The 16,803-nt window shown below is 39.3% G+C and overlaps 1 protein-coding gene across 1 annotated transcript in view; it reads left to right on the forward strand.

Moving 5' to 3' along the window:
* Positions 1 to 5,117: 5,117 nt before the first annotated feature.
* LOC139147611 (histamine N-methyltransferase-like) overlaps positions 5,118 to 16,803 on the forward strand; it is a 13,052-nt gene continuing 1,366 nt past the window's right edge. Inside the window, exons 1-2 of the mRNA XM_070718762.1 lie at positions 5,118 to 5,349; positions 15,281 to 15,601. Coding sequence (XP_070574863.1) covers positions 5,121 to 5,349; positions 15,281 to 15,601 — 550 coding nt within the window. The 5' untranslated portion in view covers positions 5,118 to 5,120. The remainder of the gene's footprint in view (positions 5,350 to 15,280; positions 15,602 to 16,803) is intronic.

Genomic DNA, 16,803 nt, shown 5'->3' on the forward strand with positions numbered 1-16,803 from the left:
CTGTGAATAAAAATGATTCAATAAATGTGATATTTAGGAGAGTACTAACGACCGCGACTGTTTTTTTTTTGTCCCGAATCACGTGTCAGTGAAGTTACGGCGAGATTCATAAAACCTAGAGTTGGACGTGTTGCTGCAATATATAATGCAACTGCCGTATTTTATTATGGATCACACAAAGCAACAATTCGGAAGACAAATCCGCGACATTTAAACAGTTTTCCATCCATACATCATCAAGTTCAACTTTGCGGAAACTAACTACCCTCCCTGAACAGTCATAATCTAAGAGCACTTCTTGCAGGGGTTGGATTCTCTTTACATCTCTAAAAATATCGTTCTGTCCCAGAATTTACAAAAAATGGCTGACATTCTTCTTTTTCACGAGATATAATATTTATTCCTGATCCTAATGAGTGACAGCGATTCAGAGCACTTGATATATTTTGTATGTTTCGATACCAGCATATTTGTAGACTGAAAGATCCGTCGCTCGAGGAGTCTCCCTCCTCTTACAGGAAGCGTAAAGAGCGCCCTCGAGCGACGGATCTTCCAGTGTAGCATCATGTTTGCTGTTACAGTCATAGTTTGTTCGTGAACGGGATTCCCAGCCTGGATAACAAAACTTACAAACAAACAAACGTATGTATATACATACATATGATACTTACAAAGATATAAAGACTCACAGATTCACACATACATACAACATACATACATACATACATACATACATACATACATACATACATACATACATACATACATACATACATACATACATACATACATACATACATACCACATACAAAGCTAACAATTGCGAACTTAAACTTATAAAAAACGTACAACGAATTGATAACAAATACAAAAGAAAGAGCAGACTGAGCAAAAAATGAAGACAAACAATCAAACAAACCAATAATAACGGACTGAGCAAACATTAGCCTTCCAGTATAGGCGTAGGTATATCCACAACGGACTGATCAAATGTGTTCTTACTTGCACTAGACGTATATTCGTCCACCTTGTTCTGTGGAATGTTCTTCCTCAAGAGTACCGTTCACTTTAACTTAACATTTTATGTTTTATTAAATTGCTCTCTATCTTTTCAATCAAACAGAAACCTTGTTTCAGTTATGTGTTTATTTACTCTACGTATGTATTCACGAATATGCAAAAATAATCCCAACAAACAAACCACATGAAAATGTCTGAGACTGAGGCCCCCAACCCCCCCCCCCCGAATTAAGTACGTGTACAGTTGTGTAAATGTTGCAAGAGCGCCTCCGTATGCACGACCGACATTATCATAGGCGATTGCTGTATTGAGCAGTGGACATCAGATATAGGCTATACAGAAAAGCTGAGTAATGAGTGTGTATTCGGCGTTTTTTAGGATGTTAAAGGAAGAGAAACTTAGCAGAAGCACAATAAATAATAATTATAGTAAAAATGTAAAAATGAAAAAGCTGGGTACAATTTGTAAAGGGTTCTTGTTGTGAGCTTTCATGATGCACATTTTGGAGACATGAGTGCTCCAGTTATTTATAATCATCTAGTACTAATGGCAAAATGATTTGTCTAAGCAATGGAAATGGATGATGGTAATTCAATCTTTGTTCTGAACTTAAGACAAGGTAAACCTGACCACCACCTAGAGTATGAAATTGCTCTGGGGAAAACAGGTATAGTTATGTTAATGGCGCTACCATCAATGACTGATAATTGAGAACCGTACAATTCCGGCAAGCACTGTAGCCCTACATAACTGTTACTGACAAACCATTTTGAAGATTACTATATTAATCATGTTAAGCATATAGGCTTGCTTAGAAAACGCCATGAAATCCTATTACAGTAAAATAAAAAATAGCAACAAGAAACCTGTGCTGAGACCACCAACTCTACCCTATCCATCTGGGGACGGACATGTAAGTAACCACATTCGTTTTTACCTCGCGTGCGCATGCGCGCAGCGAGGTTATGGTTTAGGCGTTTCTGTGTGTCTGTCTGTTAGCACGATATCTCAAAAACGGCTTGGCAGATTCCGATCACATTTCGCACACAATTTGTTCTTCAAATTTGCAAGAACTGATTAGTTTTTGGTGGTTGTGCTTTGCGAATTTATCAAGTTATGAGTAAAAGAAAATTTGTGGCCTGTATAAGTCTATGGGGAGGCTAAATAAGTATGTTTGAGGGCGCTATACTAAACATTTTACACAAAGTGATTTCTGAATTCAGTCACTCGGCCGCGCTGATCACTAATCATGAGTTTTGACTGTTGATGTCGTCGTGTCGACGTTTGACTTTAAGAATCGTGTGGGTTACTCTGGACATAGCGAACCAAAAGCTCCATTTTTCTCTGAGAATGAGATGTAGAGTGACACTTTTCAATCTTGTGTGTGTGTCAGCGAATTTATATTCCGGCATGGTTCCGCTGAGATCAGCATAATATTATGGCGACGTATTGACAGTCTGTGTCTTTTAAGTTGCTTTTCAAGATTGTATTAGCTACAGAACCAACAATGACAAATTTTTCATGAGATTTCCATGTTGGCATTGATGTTAAATCAGCAGCAGTAGGCTAGCTCCTGCGTACAATAGGTCTGCGTTTCCCGGCGGTACGGTGGTAGGCCGGCGGCTTGTACCACACTGTCCACAGGACACCACGTGGTAGAGGCCGTGTGCACAACCTGTACGCAGAGCTTCGAATACACTAGACAGAGTTCGTGTTTCCGTAAATTGGGCATTGAACTTGACAATATAGGCAATAACCAGAATCATCGACCATCGCCTGACAAGTGCACCATAGTCAGCTGTACATGAGTTGCGTGGCGTGGTGAGCATGTTCCCATGGGTATTTATTTTTTGAAACGCGTACTTCAAAGGTCACGAACTCATTTTGCTGCTACACGGCGCGGCACAGATGATTTTGAGAAATTCGGGAACAAATTTTGTCATCTATTGACACATTTTCCTTCTTCATAAAAGCCAATACCCCAAGAAGTACTTTACAAAATGTGCACGCGAGGCCATTCAGTTCATATCTGGTTCATCATCGGTATCGGACGCTATTTCGTAAGACGCACATTCGTTGACCACCCCCTGCCAAATTCGCTCTTGTCCGCAAATTTAATTAATTTAGGGAGCCGTCATTATTTACGGCCTGGGGGTCGGAGGAATGAGGGGGTTCCTCAAAAAAATTGAAAGCTACAAGGGTGGGGGAGTTGCTAAAAATGTGGAGAGAAAGAAGGGGGGAGTTACTCAAGTTTGGTGCGAAATAAATTGAGCTCAGATTGCATCATCAATTTCTCAAAATTTTCGATGCGAGAGGGCGTGCTCTCCCCCTTTGGGTGTTTTAACAGTTTTACTTAAAGCAAAAAACCTCCCAAATTATAAACACTAATCAGATTGCACCAGACTGCACTATTGCACACATCAGTTTCTCAAAATTTCCAATGCAAGATAGGGACACTATCCTCTGACACTTTCCCCCTCAGCCTCTTGCGTGTTCTCCTGCTGTACTTTCAAATTCTGCCAAGTCAGATATCGTTGTGAAAACCCTGTCATGATACCGATCCAAATTACCGATGATCGCATGAGCTTATATCTATATTTTGTCATGACTTTGAATTTCATTTCGTTGGTTTCACCTTTTCCAACCGTTATGAGATACCGATGATAATCTACCAGGGTACACCAGGATTTGAGAGGTCTTTACAATTGCTGTATTTTTGTAAATTTTACAAATAACTGTGATATTTAACTTTTCTGAGGGGGGGGGGGTTCAGTCGAAATTTCTGTGTTAAAGTTAGGGTTACTAAAAGTCATCATGGTTGAATGAGGGTACTCGAAATTTCGGAGTTTCCGAAAAAATTCCTCCGAAACCTCAGCCGATGAGTAACGAGACTAATACCTTGTCTCTGGGACTTCTCTGCTACTGCATCCTAAGTGACTTCCAGTCTGCTGACGGTGCAGCTGGCTCGGAAGATTATACATGTAATTGTTCAATCTTTGGAGACATGTGCAGGTGGTATATTTCCAGCAAAATCTGACTAAAACCATGGAGCTACCATGGTGCGACCCACAGTCCCTCAACTCATGGAGTTTGTGACGCTCGACCACTCAAATGGTCAGCGATTAAAAGTGAAGTGCATTTAGGGACCGTTCAGGTTTTACGGCCGGGGGCCGACAAAATCCAGGGGGGGTCATCGTAATTTTGGAATCCGCGAGGGGGGGTTATCGCTTTTTCACTGGTAGGAAAGGGGGGTCATCACATTTTCAAAAACATAATACCTACAATAAAGTTCACTTTATGCCATGGCCATGGTCGACCCTCTTTACCGGAGGGCCGCCTTTGGCGGCCCACTACAATAAATATACTTTATGTATTACCCATGACCCTCTTAACGGGCAGACGCCTTTGGCGGCCCACTCCAATTAGGTTTACTTCATGCAATGACCATAATCGACCCTCTTTACCGGCGGCCCGCCTGCGGCGGCCCACTACAATAAATTGACTTTATGTAATACCCCATGACCATCTTAACGGCCGGACGCCTTCACCGGCCCTGTTCAGTAAAGTTTACTTTATGCAATGGCCATGATCGACCCTCTTTACCGGCGGGTCACCTTTGGTGGCCCACTAGAATAAAGTTGACTTTACGTAATGGCCCATTAACCTTTTAACCGGAGGGCTGCCTTTGGCGAACCACTCCAATAAAGTTTACTTTATACAATGTCCATGAACATAAGTTGTCTATGGAAATTAAAGTTGCCTTACAGTTGTCCTAATTAACAGACGTTTGCATGGATGTGGCTGGGAAGTTTGTGCACTGGCATCTCTGCTAGTACACGAATAAAGTGCGTCGCGTTCTGGAGTTCAAATCCAAACCGTACGGGTAAATTTGACATATGGGTTTTGGTTATTTTTCAGCGTGGGGGGGGGGGGGGTCATCAAATTTTTTCGTCTGACAAAGGGGGGGTCCATCTTTTTTTTTCACGAAAAATGCAGGGGAGTCTATATTTTTTTGAACACCGGCGACAAGATTTTGCCGCCCCCCCAGGGCCGTAAAAACTGAACGGTCCCTTACATAGTAGTCATTATACTATCGGCAATGGATGGGGAAACAAGAGTTGACCTCCACTATGTGTCATCAAACCACCAGCACTACAAACGCATATACGAATCGTACGAGACATTAACAGACAGATTTGAGAAGGTAAACAGGTATTGTTCCGAGACATTTCCTGACATTGCCATTGAGAATTTCACAAGAAATCAACAGCGAGGCGAAACAGGGCACCAGGGAGTGTTCCATTACCTTGGCGTTGGCAGTGGCTCGGGTAAGTGTGCTATGCAGTGTGAAGTTGTACAAGGCATATATATACATACATACAGTGAAGTTGTACAGGGTATATATCGGGAGAAAAACAACATTGCGTAAGTAACAGAGCTGTGCGATGACGACGCGCAGATAGGGCGTTTTCGATCGCGCGTTCGAACGTGAATATAGCGTGAAGGCCGGTCAGAGTCCTTATTAGCATATCGATAGAAGTCAAAGTTCGCTGCTTGAGTGAAAATCTTGAGTACTCCTTGGAAAATCAGCAGCATTACGTAAACGAACGAGAAATTTTGTTCACAAAAGGAGTTAGGGAATGAGCAATAATCAGAGTTCAGGCAGGTATAGGTCATTTTATTGAATTACACTAACTGTGGTTTATTTTGCCGTTCAAAGATCCGACCATGTGTTGTCGTCGCAATAGACCCACTTTCACTCGCAGTTGGCCCGCATCTATCCGTGGCGGGGTTGACCTTGACCCGCATAGCGACGCACGCTACCCGCCAACAAATAGCTGCGTTTCCACAGCTAACACTTTCAAAGTGTTCATTCACTTTTTCTGAAGGACAGTATTGAAGGAAATTTTACTGCAACAACCTGCTGTGAGTGGTTACAGTAATAGCATTCCAGGGCCTCTGTGTTTTGTCTCATGGCGGGTATGACATAACTTTGTAGCCTAATACCATTTTTAGCTACTATAGACTATAGTCTATAGAAGCTATTGGGATGGGTATCCGTCCGGCGTCCGGCGTCAGTCTGTATGTCTGTATGTCTGTATGTCTGTATGTATGTATGTATGTATGTATGTATGTATGTATGTATGTATGTCCGTTTGTGAGGCGTCCGTCCACTCAAATATCTTGAGAACCGCAGTACTTACTGATTTGATATTTGTTGTGTAGATGAAAAATATGATTTTGAGAAAGCAGTTTTTTTAATTTTTTGATATTGTTTAAAATAGGCCAATTAAGGCCAAAAAAGGCGTTTTGGGGTAAAAAATCTTCTTCTTCATAACCGCTGGTCAGACAGCTTTGTTATTTGGTATACAGGTCCCTAGAGGTAACCCAACTTAGATTTGTTCAAATTGTGATTAAATATGCAAATGTGTAATTTAAGGAATTTTTTTGTCATTTTTGGTCAAAATTTGACTTACATTGTATGTAATTCTTGTACTGTATAAATCCTATCAATTCATCCAGAAAAAAATAATTAATATGATTTTAAATAATTGAATTAATTTGGAAATCAACAAAGCCAAAATAATTTTAGTGTAGAATTATCAGAAAGTTCAACTGTTTTTGACAGTTCAATGTGAAATGCTTACCATCTTGGAGGATTAAAACATGCAAAGGCAACTTTCCTGAATCCCAACTTTGACATATTCTGAACCGGCATTTATTGTGCCCTGTATGTTATCTAAAAGAAATTGGTCAAAATAGTCAATAGAGATAGAGATAGAGATAGAGAAAGTTCTAATTTCCATTTATGGTTGACTTGGTAAGGATAAAATAAAATTACTTTTTGAGGAAAAAATTAGAGTGGTCAATTAAAAGAGTGGTCAAAGTGATAGGGTTTTTATGGTAAAGCTGGGCTGTAAGATTCCTCATGTGCTATTTATAGCAATTATGCATTCTGTGTAAACAGTGCAATGAAAGTTACATGATTCCTTATAATGCTTTTGATGACCTTGAACTTCTTAAGTTTCAAACATTTGTCTCTTCAGTGTGCTTTCTCTGAGTATGTACAGTCTCAACTTATTCAACAGAACTTACTTACAATGTTAATTTGAAAGTTAAAATGTGCTTGGTTAATAGGATGAAAATACTGATAAAGGTAACCAGCTTAAGATTCTTTATAACCTGACAGATATGCTGTTTTATATGTCGTAAATCTTGATTTAAGCAAGTATTGTTTACTTTTATTAGAATGTAATTAACTCTCGTTTATTAGCTACTATAGACTATGGACTAATATAGTCTATAGAAGCTATTGGGATGGGTATCCGTCCGACGTGCACCGTCAGTCTGTATATATGTATGTATGTATGTATGTATGTATGTATGTATGTATGTATGTATGTATGTATGTATGTATGTATGTATGTATGTATGTATGTATGTATGTATGTATGTATGTATGTATGTATGTATGTATGTATGTATGTATGTATGTACGTATGTATGCAAATTAGTGCCAAAAAAGGGGTTTTGGTAAAATATCTTCTTCATAACCACTGGTCAGACAGCTTTGTTATTTGGTATACAGGTCCCTAGGGATAACCCAACTTAGATTTGTTTAAATATGCAAATTTAAAGTTTTACGGATTTTTTTCCCGCATTTTTGGTCAGGCCATCCTGAAATGACCTATCAAAGATGTCCACCTTCCATCAATACATGTACATGTGTCACAAAAGGTTATTCTCAACATAACACAGCAGAGCTCTGTCAACTGTTGAGTTGCTTGTTTTTTCAAAACCGCTGGTCAGACAGCTTTAATATTTGGTTTACAAGTCCCTAGGATGACCTAAGTGAGATAATTTCATACAGTCAGGAAATACTTAATTTTGTATCCATGTCTATAGTAGCTTCAGGGACTTTGGCCCTATGTTTTTTTTTAATATTACCGTCTAAAGAATTCATGATTGTCCATTGATTGAAATGAACAAAACATTCACCTGGGACACACAATATCATTCTCAGCAATTCCATTCACTTTGCCGAATATCCACTTTGAGGGCCAACAGGGAATAAAAATGGTGCTAGGAAATAAAAAATAATAAGTGTGCAATACACAAATCACCACTTCCAGGAAAGTAATGGTGTCCACTGTACCGTTACCGATGAGAAATTACCACAAATGCACACATGGCGTCCCTTGATTTACATGAATCATCGTTTTAAGTTTCGTGGCACTTTGAATCTGTAGGATTTTTAGTTCAAGGTAGAATGCGCCGCGGGGACAGATATTCGGACTATCAAACTTTTACAATTCTTTTCTGATATACCACTTGTGGGAGTTCATTTTAAAGCTCTTTGTTTAAAGACCCATTAGCTGCGAATTTCATGCATTATTTTCATGATTTTATTTTTAAACCAAAGTTGGTTCGTGTAAAGGCGCTGACTGAAGGACGTTATAGAAGTAAGTATCACTGCTCAATGACTTGGCCCATGCTTACGCGTTTTAACAGGTTAAATAATAAACGGGTGCGGTACTACCAGGCGCCAAATGTAAAATAATTATTTTACACATTAGAAGAACATATTCATACGAAAAGGGTGTATTTGCATGCATTTATCAATAAAAAAACTACTATAGCATAAGTATAAATAAATCAATACAGACATAAGTAAATACATATATGAGTGAAAATACATCCATATATGTGAACCAATTCACACAAGACATATGAAGACAGACACATACATACATACGTGCATACGTACGTGCATACTTACATACATACGTACGTGCATTACATACATACATACATACATGCACTCACGCACGCACGCACATACATACATACATACATACATACATACATACATACATACATACATACATACATACACAAGCCCATATGCACTCATGCACGCACGCACGCACATACATACATACATACATACATACATAAGCCCATATGCACTCATGCACGCACGCACATACACACATACCCACACACTCATATACATACATACATACATACATACATACATACATACATACATACATACATACATACATACATACATACATACATACATACATACATACATACATACATACATATACACACATACAGGATCGAAAAGTTTACATGAGGGGAACGAAGTACGCATGCGTATATCCAGTCGCACACACACACACTCACACACACACACACACACACTGCTACTCGGAAAAGTTTACATGAGGGGGAACGAAATACGCATGCGTATATCTACTCGCACACACACACTGCTCTGAAAAGTTTACATGAGGGGGAACGAAGTACGCATGCGTATATCCACTCGCACACACACACACTTACACACACACACACACACACAACAAACACAACACACACATTGCTACTCTCTCTGAGATACACACACTGACGCGACGATCTGCAGGCCCGGAAGTGCCACACCGGGGAGCTCACTCCTAACTCGGACTCTACGTACCTCGCGGCGTCGAAGGCTAGTGACGATGACAAAGATGTGCGACACTTTTTCTCTTTCTTGCCTTTGTGTCGTGAGTCGGGTTCGTACAGGGCTTTACACAGTGGTAAAGTGGTAGCCGGCCTGAGTAATACTACACTGCTTAGAGGCCCCGTAAGGGTTTCTGACTTAATGGTACCTGCCATGCCGGCGAAGTTCTGCTGGGTTAACGGCCCAACCCAGGCCAATAAAACACTGGGAGTCGTGTATTACAGCTCTCTGCCATTCGGCTTATATTCTTTAATGGTTAAATACAGCATTCAACAGGAACAACAGCAACAGCTTACTGGAACTAAAGCAACAGCTTTACTGCTAAACTCTCTGCTCTCTAAACTCTCTGCACAGGGTGTTGTCTAAATGTCCGTCCCCAGGGGTGAGTAGGTGTTTCGTTGTATTGCTAATAAAGATATATTCTACCAACCTTTGGTGTTTTGGCACTGCCCTTGACAATCTTGCGTTAACGTTTTATCAACATGCTGTATCTATTATCTGATGAGTTTGAGTGCCTAATTGGCCAAAGTAATCAGGGTAAATTACTAAGCTGTGGACGCTGTCACCAGATTATCACCGGATTAAATTTGACAAAGTCAACAACGAACGCGCCAGTAAGGTCTTCAGTTATACCTTACTGCGCGTTCGTTGTTGACTTTGTCAAATTTAATCTGGTGATAATCTGGTGACAGCGTCCACAGCTTAGTAATTTACCCTTGCTTACCTTGGCCAATTAGGCACTCAAACTCATCAGATAATAGATACAGCATGTTGATAAAACGTTAACGCAAGATTGTCAAGGGCAGTGCTAAGTTTAAGACCAAAACACCAAAGGTTGGTAGAATATGTCTTTATTAGCAATACAACGAAACACCTACTCACCCCTGGGGACGGACATTTAGACAACACCCTGTGCTCTCTGCTTACTTTACTCAGGATCGTACGTAGTTCCACTCAGCAGGGAATGAATGTCTGGAATGCCAAGTATGCCCACTGGAACTAGACAGCAACGGAGTACGGAGAACTGGAATTTTCAAACTAATATTAAGAGCCACTGTGTATTTTCTAATAAACTCATTTTTAGTGCCTGATGTACAAGGCAGTGGTATTTTTTTACGAATTTTCATTAGTTCTACGCGTGAATCTTTTGATCGAAAATTGATGCTTTGTAAAGTTTGGTCAAACATCAATGTATTCACTTTTCCCCGGACGTTTTTTGATGAAAGTCATATGGTCAACCCGGTCAATGTAGTATCATTCGACTCTTAATGGTACGAAATGTGTCAAACTGTCATCCGACCCCTATCGACCCCTAGCGTTTTCACGTAATGGGGGCTTTCTTTCTGCCTACTTTTAGTGATTTTCTAAAATGTGGACGCCTTATGTAAACATAGCCAGGCCGTCAGGCCTGCAGTTGAGGACCGGGGCAGCAGGTCACCTCGACCCCTGTCCGTTTCGACCCAAGTAATTCACACCCTCTTGTCGTTGTTTGTGGTCAAATCAATCCGGTGCCTTAGTCACTTCGACCTCAGTCAGTTTTCATGTTACATGTACCTGACAACGTTTTACTGAGTACATTATGCAACTTGTTTCTGTGAGAAAAACTGCTGGCTTCGCTACAACAATCCACGGGCTAGCTGTGATATCGCAGCGGTACTTGTGGCGTGTCGAACGCGCTCGGGTCATTGGTTTGGGGTCATCGCCACAGTCCCTGTGGCGATGACCCCAATGACTCGATCGCGTTCGCCACGAGTACCGCTGCGATATCACAGCTATCCACGGGGCTGTGAACACTCTGATACTTGTGGGAGGCCTGGGGTACCCCGGCCCCATTGTCATTTACTGACTGGGGAACGTGTCTCACTGAAGTACGGATGGATAAAGCATGTCATTTACTGATTTTTGGAAATAAAGCATTCGTCATTATCGCTTGCCATATGCGGCAAGATTGGATGAGCGAGGCCGGTCCGCTCGCCTTGGTGTCTTGACGCCAAATGAGCCTATTTCCGGTTTAGGCGTTGGGCTTACAGCAATGCATTATAGGATATCTTCCAGGGCGGCGTGGATCATCAGTGTGTGTGTGTGCGAGTAGATATACGCATGCGTATTTCGTTCCCCCTCATGTAAACTTTTCAGAGCAGTGTGTGTGTGTGTGCGAGTAGATATACGCATGCGTATTTCGTTCCCCCTCATGTAAACTTTTCCGAGTAGCAGTGTGTGTGTGTGTGCGAGTGGATATACGCAAGCGTACTTCGTTCCCCTCATGTAAACTTTTCGATCCTGTATGTGTGTATATGTATGTATGTATATATGTATGCATGTATGTATATGTATGTATGTATGTATGTATGTATGTATGTATGTATGTATGTATGTATATGAGTGTGTGGGTTTGTGTGTATGTGCGTGCGTGCATGAGTGCATATGGGCTATGTATGTATGTATGTATGTATGTATGTATGTATGTGCGTGCGTGCGTGCATGAGTGCATATGGGCTTGTGTATGTATGTATGTATGTATGTATGTATGTATGTATGTATGTATGTATGTATGTATGTATGTGCGTGCGTGCGTGAGTGCATGTATGTATGTATGTATGAATGTATTTATGTATGTATGTATGTATGTATGTATGTATGTATGTATGTATGTATGTATGAATGTATGTATGTATGTATGTAGTATGTATGTATGTATGCACGTACGTATGTATGTATGTATGTATGCACGTACGTATGCACGTATGTATGTATATGTCTGTCTTCATAGGTCTTGTGTGAATTGGGTCACATATATGTATGTTTTTTCACTCATATATGTATTTACTTATGTCTGTATTGATTTATTTATACTTATGCTATAGTAGTTTTTTATTGATAAATGCATGCAAATACACCCTTTTCGTATGAATATGTTCTTCTAATGTGTAAAATAATTATTTTACATTTGGCGCCTGGTAGTGGTACTCATAAAATGACGGCCCACGAAAAAGTAGACAAATGCTGTATTTTCTGCAAATACACATCGTGATCGTAAAATAAACAAGCGTGATGTCATCTACTTGATTGCACAACACACGATGGCCGTCATTTTGTTGCTGTAATCGTTATTTTCTCTGTCAAATGATTAGTTTTTTTAAAACGGCGGGAAATCTAAAATGATGTTAAAAAGATTGAATTTACATGCAATTTCGACACTTATGACGATGTTGTACACTTTTTTAGTCTTTAATGCGTCTTATTCAAAGAAAACTCTTTGAAAACTGAGGGTATTTTGAGATCGGTTTATTACACACTCGCAGCTATTGGGGCTTTAAGAAAACTTTTACCGCCTTAGTTTTTCGAAATTCTAAAAAATTATTTTTCCTATATAGAGTTAACACAGGGATAGCGGCAATTTTGAATTTCATTAATATCGGTAAACCACGCATTATTTGCTTCTCTGGTACCAAAATTTGCACGATGACCCCCGATTTTTATTCTTGATTTTGAAACAGAATTGAGGAAAATTTGAGCAAAAGTTTAAGTCTTTAACTTTCGAGGCGCATACTACTTTAAGGGGAGAACCATTTGATTTCTTTGGGGGTATTTAGGAAGTGGGTATGGGAGCAAATTTTTTTCCTGTCAGAGTGACAGCAATTTTTTTTTCTACTGTCAGACCTGCATCAATTTTTTTTTCAAATGGAGTAGCAGTGCAAATTTTTTTTTATTGGTCATCAAGTTTGTAATACGTTGTATACAAGGAAGCCGTCATTATTAACGGCCTGAAACTCCGAAATTTCAAGTGACCCCCTCCCCCTTCGCCAACCATGAATAATTTGAGTAATCTCCCTCTCTAACTCTGAAATTTTGACTGATCCCCCACTTAGAAAAGTTAAATATCAATACATGTAATTGAAATGTAAAAATTACAAAATACAGCAACAGTAAAGACCTTTCAAATCCTGATGTACCCTGCTACACTATCATCAGTTATCTCATGGTGGTTCAAAAAAGGTGAACACATCAAAATGAAATTCAAAGTCACAATAAAATAAAGATATAAAAGATCACGCAGTATCTAACCATATAGTATATTGTTTAATTTGGATGGATATTATGACAGGGTTTTCACTAGGATATCTGACCGGGCAGAATTTGAAAGTACAGGGGAGAACACGCGAAAGGCATAGGGGGAGTGTCACAGGGGCTTTCTCCTATCTCGCATGGAAATATATAAGATATTGATGTGTGCAATGGCGCAGTCTGGTGCAATCTGAGAAGTGTTTTTTTAATTTTTTTACTAAGTTAAACTGTTAGAATACCCAAAGGGGGAGAGCACGAGAGGGGAGTTTCCCCTCCAAATTTTGCTAATTTCTGGTGCATTGTGACAATTTTTTTTCTCTTCTGTCTGTTATGACAATTTTTTTTCTCAGGCCATGACAGGATCAATTTTTTTTCCCTTCTATCTCACCTGGTGACAATTTTTTTTCTCAAAATCCGCCATACCCCCCAAGAAATCAAATGCTTCTCCCCTAAGTAAATAATTGCATATTGGTATGTGACATAATCAAGAATCGCAGTTCATTATTACATGCCTCGAGGTGAATGCAAATCAGTGGATTGATTTGAATACGAACATCCGGGATGTTAGCGGGCCGGTGAACGATGTACTGACAGGTTTCCATGGTTACCCGGGCCAGTGAAGCCTTTCTATGTTTTCGACGTCAAAGTAGACGCTTAACGCTAGATGTAAAATATCCATGCGCGCACTGCTATTTTGACTTTCGTTAAAAACTGTTTGATGCTGGTCGATAATGGTAAAATTGTTTGAAATGTCCCGCATGTAACTAAATGTTGTATAGCATTAACTGTGAAGAGGCATGTAATAAAAATATTCTTGCCTGAATACATGGGTTTATGTGCCCTCGCAGCAGGAGAAATTTGCCCTCCTGGCATCGGGCAAATCGTCATCTGCTTTCGGGCATCTAAACCCATGTATTCAGGCATTAATATATAATATCAATTTCTCATATATCGAACGTCGTTGGCTCCATAGGATTCAATGGCAATTTGTCCATGACAGGCTGAAACTATTTAAACTTGACAACTACCATGGGACTGAAAAATGATTGAATTACATGTTATTCACAGGAATTACTGTTTTTACAAAATTATCCTCAAAAAATCTATAACCCGCGTAATAGTGATTTAAATGTATCAACGCGCCGTTTTATGTTGAAAATTTTTCCATATTGTCTAGCATTGATATAAAGCATATGATTGTCATTTGTATGTAAACCCAAAAATTTAGAGTGAAAATTACGTAAGAGAGGCATGTAATAAAACATTATAGCCTAAACAAGGGATTGTGTACCCTCGAGGCAGGAGACCATTTGCCAGACGTAAGGGGGGGGGGGGCAAATGGTCACCTACCCGCGGGCACATAGTCCCTTGTTTGGGCTATAATATGTGTCATGCAGTGGCTTCTCCATTGGATATGTGGTCCTGAGCGCGCCCGCACTCCACCGAATCTTTTAGTATAAGACCATAACATAACATGGAAAGAGTTAGTCTCTCAGTACAAGTACTGATAAAAGCAGATCGATATATGGGTGATTTAGACATATAAGCAACAGTCCAAAGATTACATTCAACACGCCACACTAGGCAATTGAAAGCATGAGATCTGCAGTTCATTGCAACTGATGTTCATTAGGAATCATTTTGGGTGTATTACTTTTTATGATCCTTTGTTTCTACAGGTGACTCCGATGTAGTGATTTTAACCCAGCTGGCAAAGAGATTGCCGAGAATTGAGGCAACAATTACAGAACCGTCTGATAAAATGATAGCAAACTTCAAATCGGCAATTTCTGAAAGTGGTAATGACGCCCTTCAGAAGATCAAATTTACTTGGAATCAAGCGACTATAGAAGAATACATGAAGATGCCACAGGACACTAAGTTCCACTGTATCTTCTTGTGTGGTGTCTTGGCTTACTTTAAAGATGTTGATCAAGTTGTTCAATATCTTTACTCCGTTCTTGCCGAGAATGGTACTATTCTTATAGTCACAGAAGCAGGTATGTCAAGGTTAACTTTTCCGTTTTTGTTACGAAAAGCGGTGCTGTCAATAGAGAAAGATGGAAGATTTGTCAAAGTAGCTTTGTCAAGTACATAATGACAGGACCATCATCACAAATAACTCAAATGTCCAAATTCGGTAATGATGTTAGCCAAGCCATTATGTTGTCCCCTGCCATGCCAAAATTATAACATTGTATTCAGCAACTCAAGTTTTAGCTTATAATTAGATTACACCACAACTTAGGTGACATTGATCTCACGATATTGTACATTCTTTTCATGGTTTGATGGCTGTCCTTGAACGGCTGGCTACTTCAAGATTTGACTGGATATAGTCGATTCATTAACTAAGAGTTCTTGACAAGGCACAAGTACAGCCACTGTCAACCACAGTCGCAATGGAAGCTGTTTCCAAACTACAAAATTACATCGTATCTCATCAAGGACATATGCCAACACCCTCTGAAAGAAGGTCATACCCATAGTAGAACAGAACCATTACTGAAGTTTCATTTGTTACCAGACTTAAGGAGGCGCTGCACCAGACACAGCGTATTTTGCTAAAAATCATTTTTTTGCAAAATATTCATTGAGTTTTAATTAATTTGTTAAAGATTAAAACATTTGTTGTGTTCACCTTCCAGCTTGTCAAGTAGTGGTAAGTTGCGTGATAAATAAGTGTTAATTTATGCAAATGTATGCAAATAACCCGATGTCCTGGACTCCTTTTTATCCAAATTTTAAGCTTTTCAAAGAATTTCAACTGCACTCTGGGTGGGTCAATTTTCTGAAATTTTCACATTATGTTCTTTAAATGCTATTTAACAAAATGACTATTTTGTTTGGCAATAAAGTTCTTACATCTTTAATAAGAGGCATTTTGATTTTGCTAATCATGTTTTTAATAACTTTTTGTGAGTCAGTCTTTTAATCCATGTCATATAAGATTGAGGACAGATAATGCAAAATAAACTAGTAGTTTTTTCTACATGTAATCTTGTTTCAAGTGAAATTTTACATTTCAGAAAATAGTATCAAGGTTTTTACTTATTTTTTATCATTAATACCAAAATTTAGGTTTTTTACCCCAAATATACAGCTCATTCATCCTTCGAGTAAACTATTGGTTCAATACTTAACTTTAGATTCTCTGCGTTGGTAACGTGCAATCAGATTACTTCAAAAACACTTTCTATTT

This window comes from Ptychodera flava, chromosome 13, assembly GCF_041260155.1.
Source record: "Ptychodera flava strain L36383 chromosome 13, AS_Pfla_20210202, whole genome shotgun sequence".
Lineage (NCBI taxonomy): Eukaryota > Metazoa > Hemichordata > Enteropneusta > Ptychoderidae > Ptychodera > Ptychodera flava.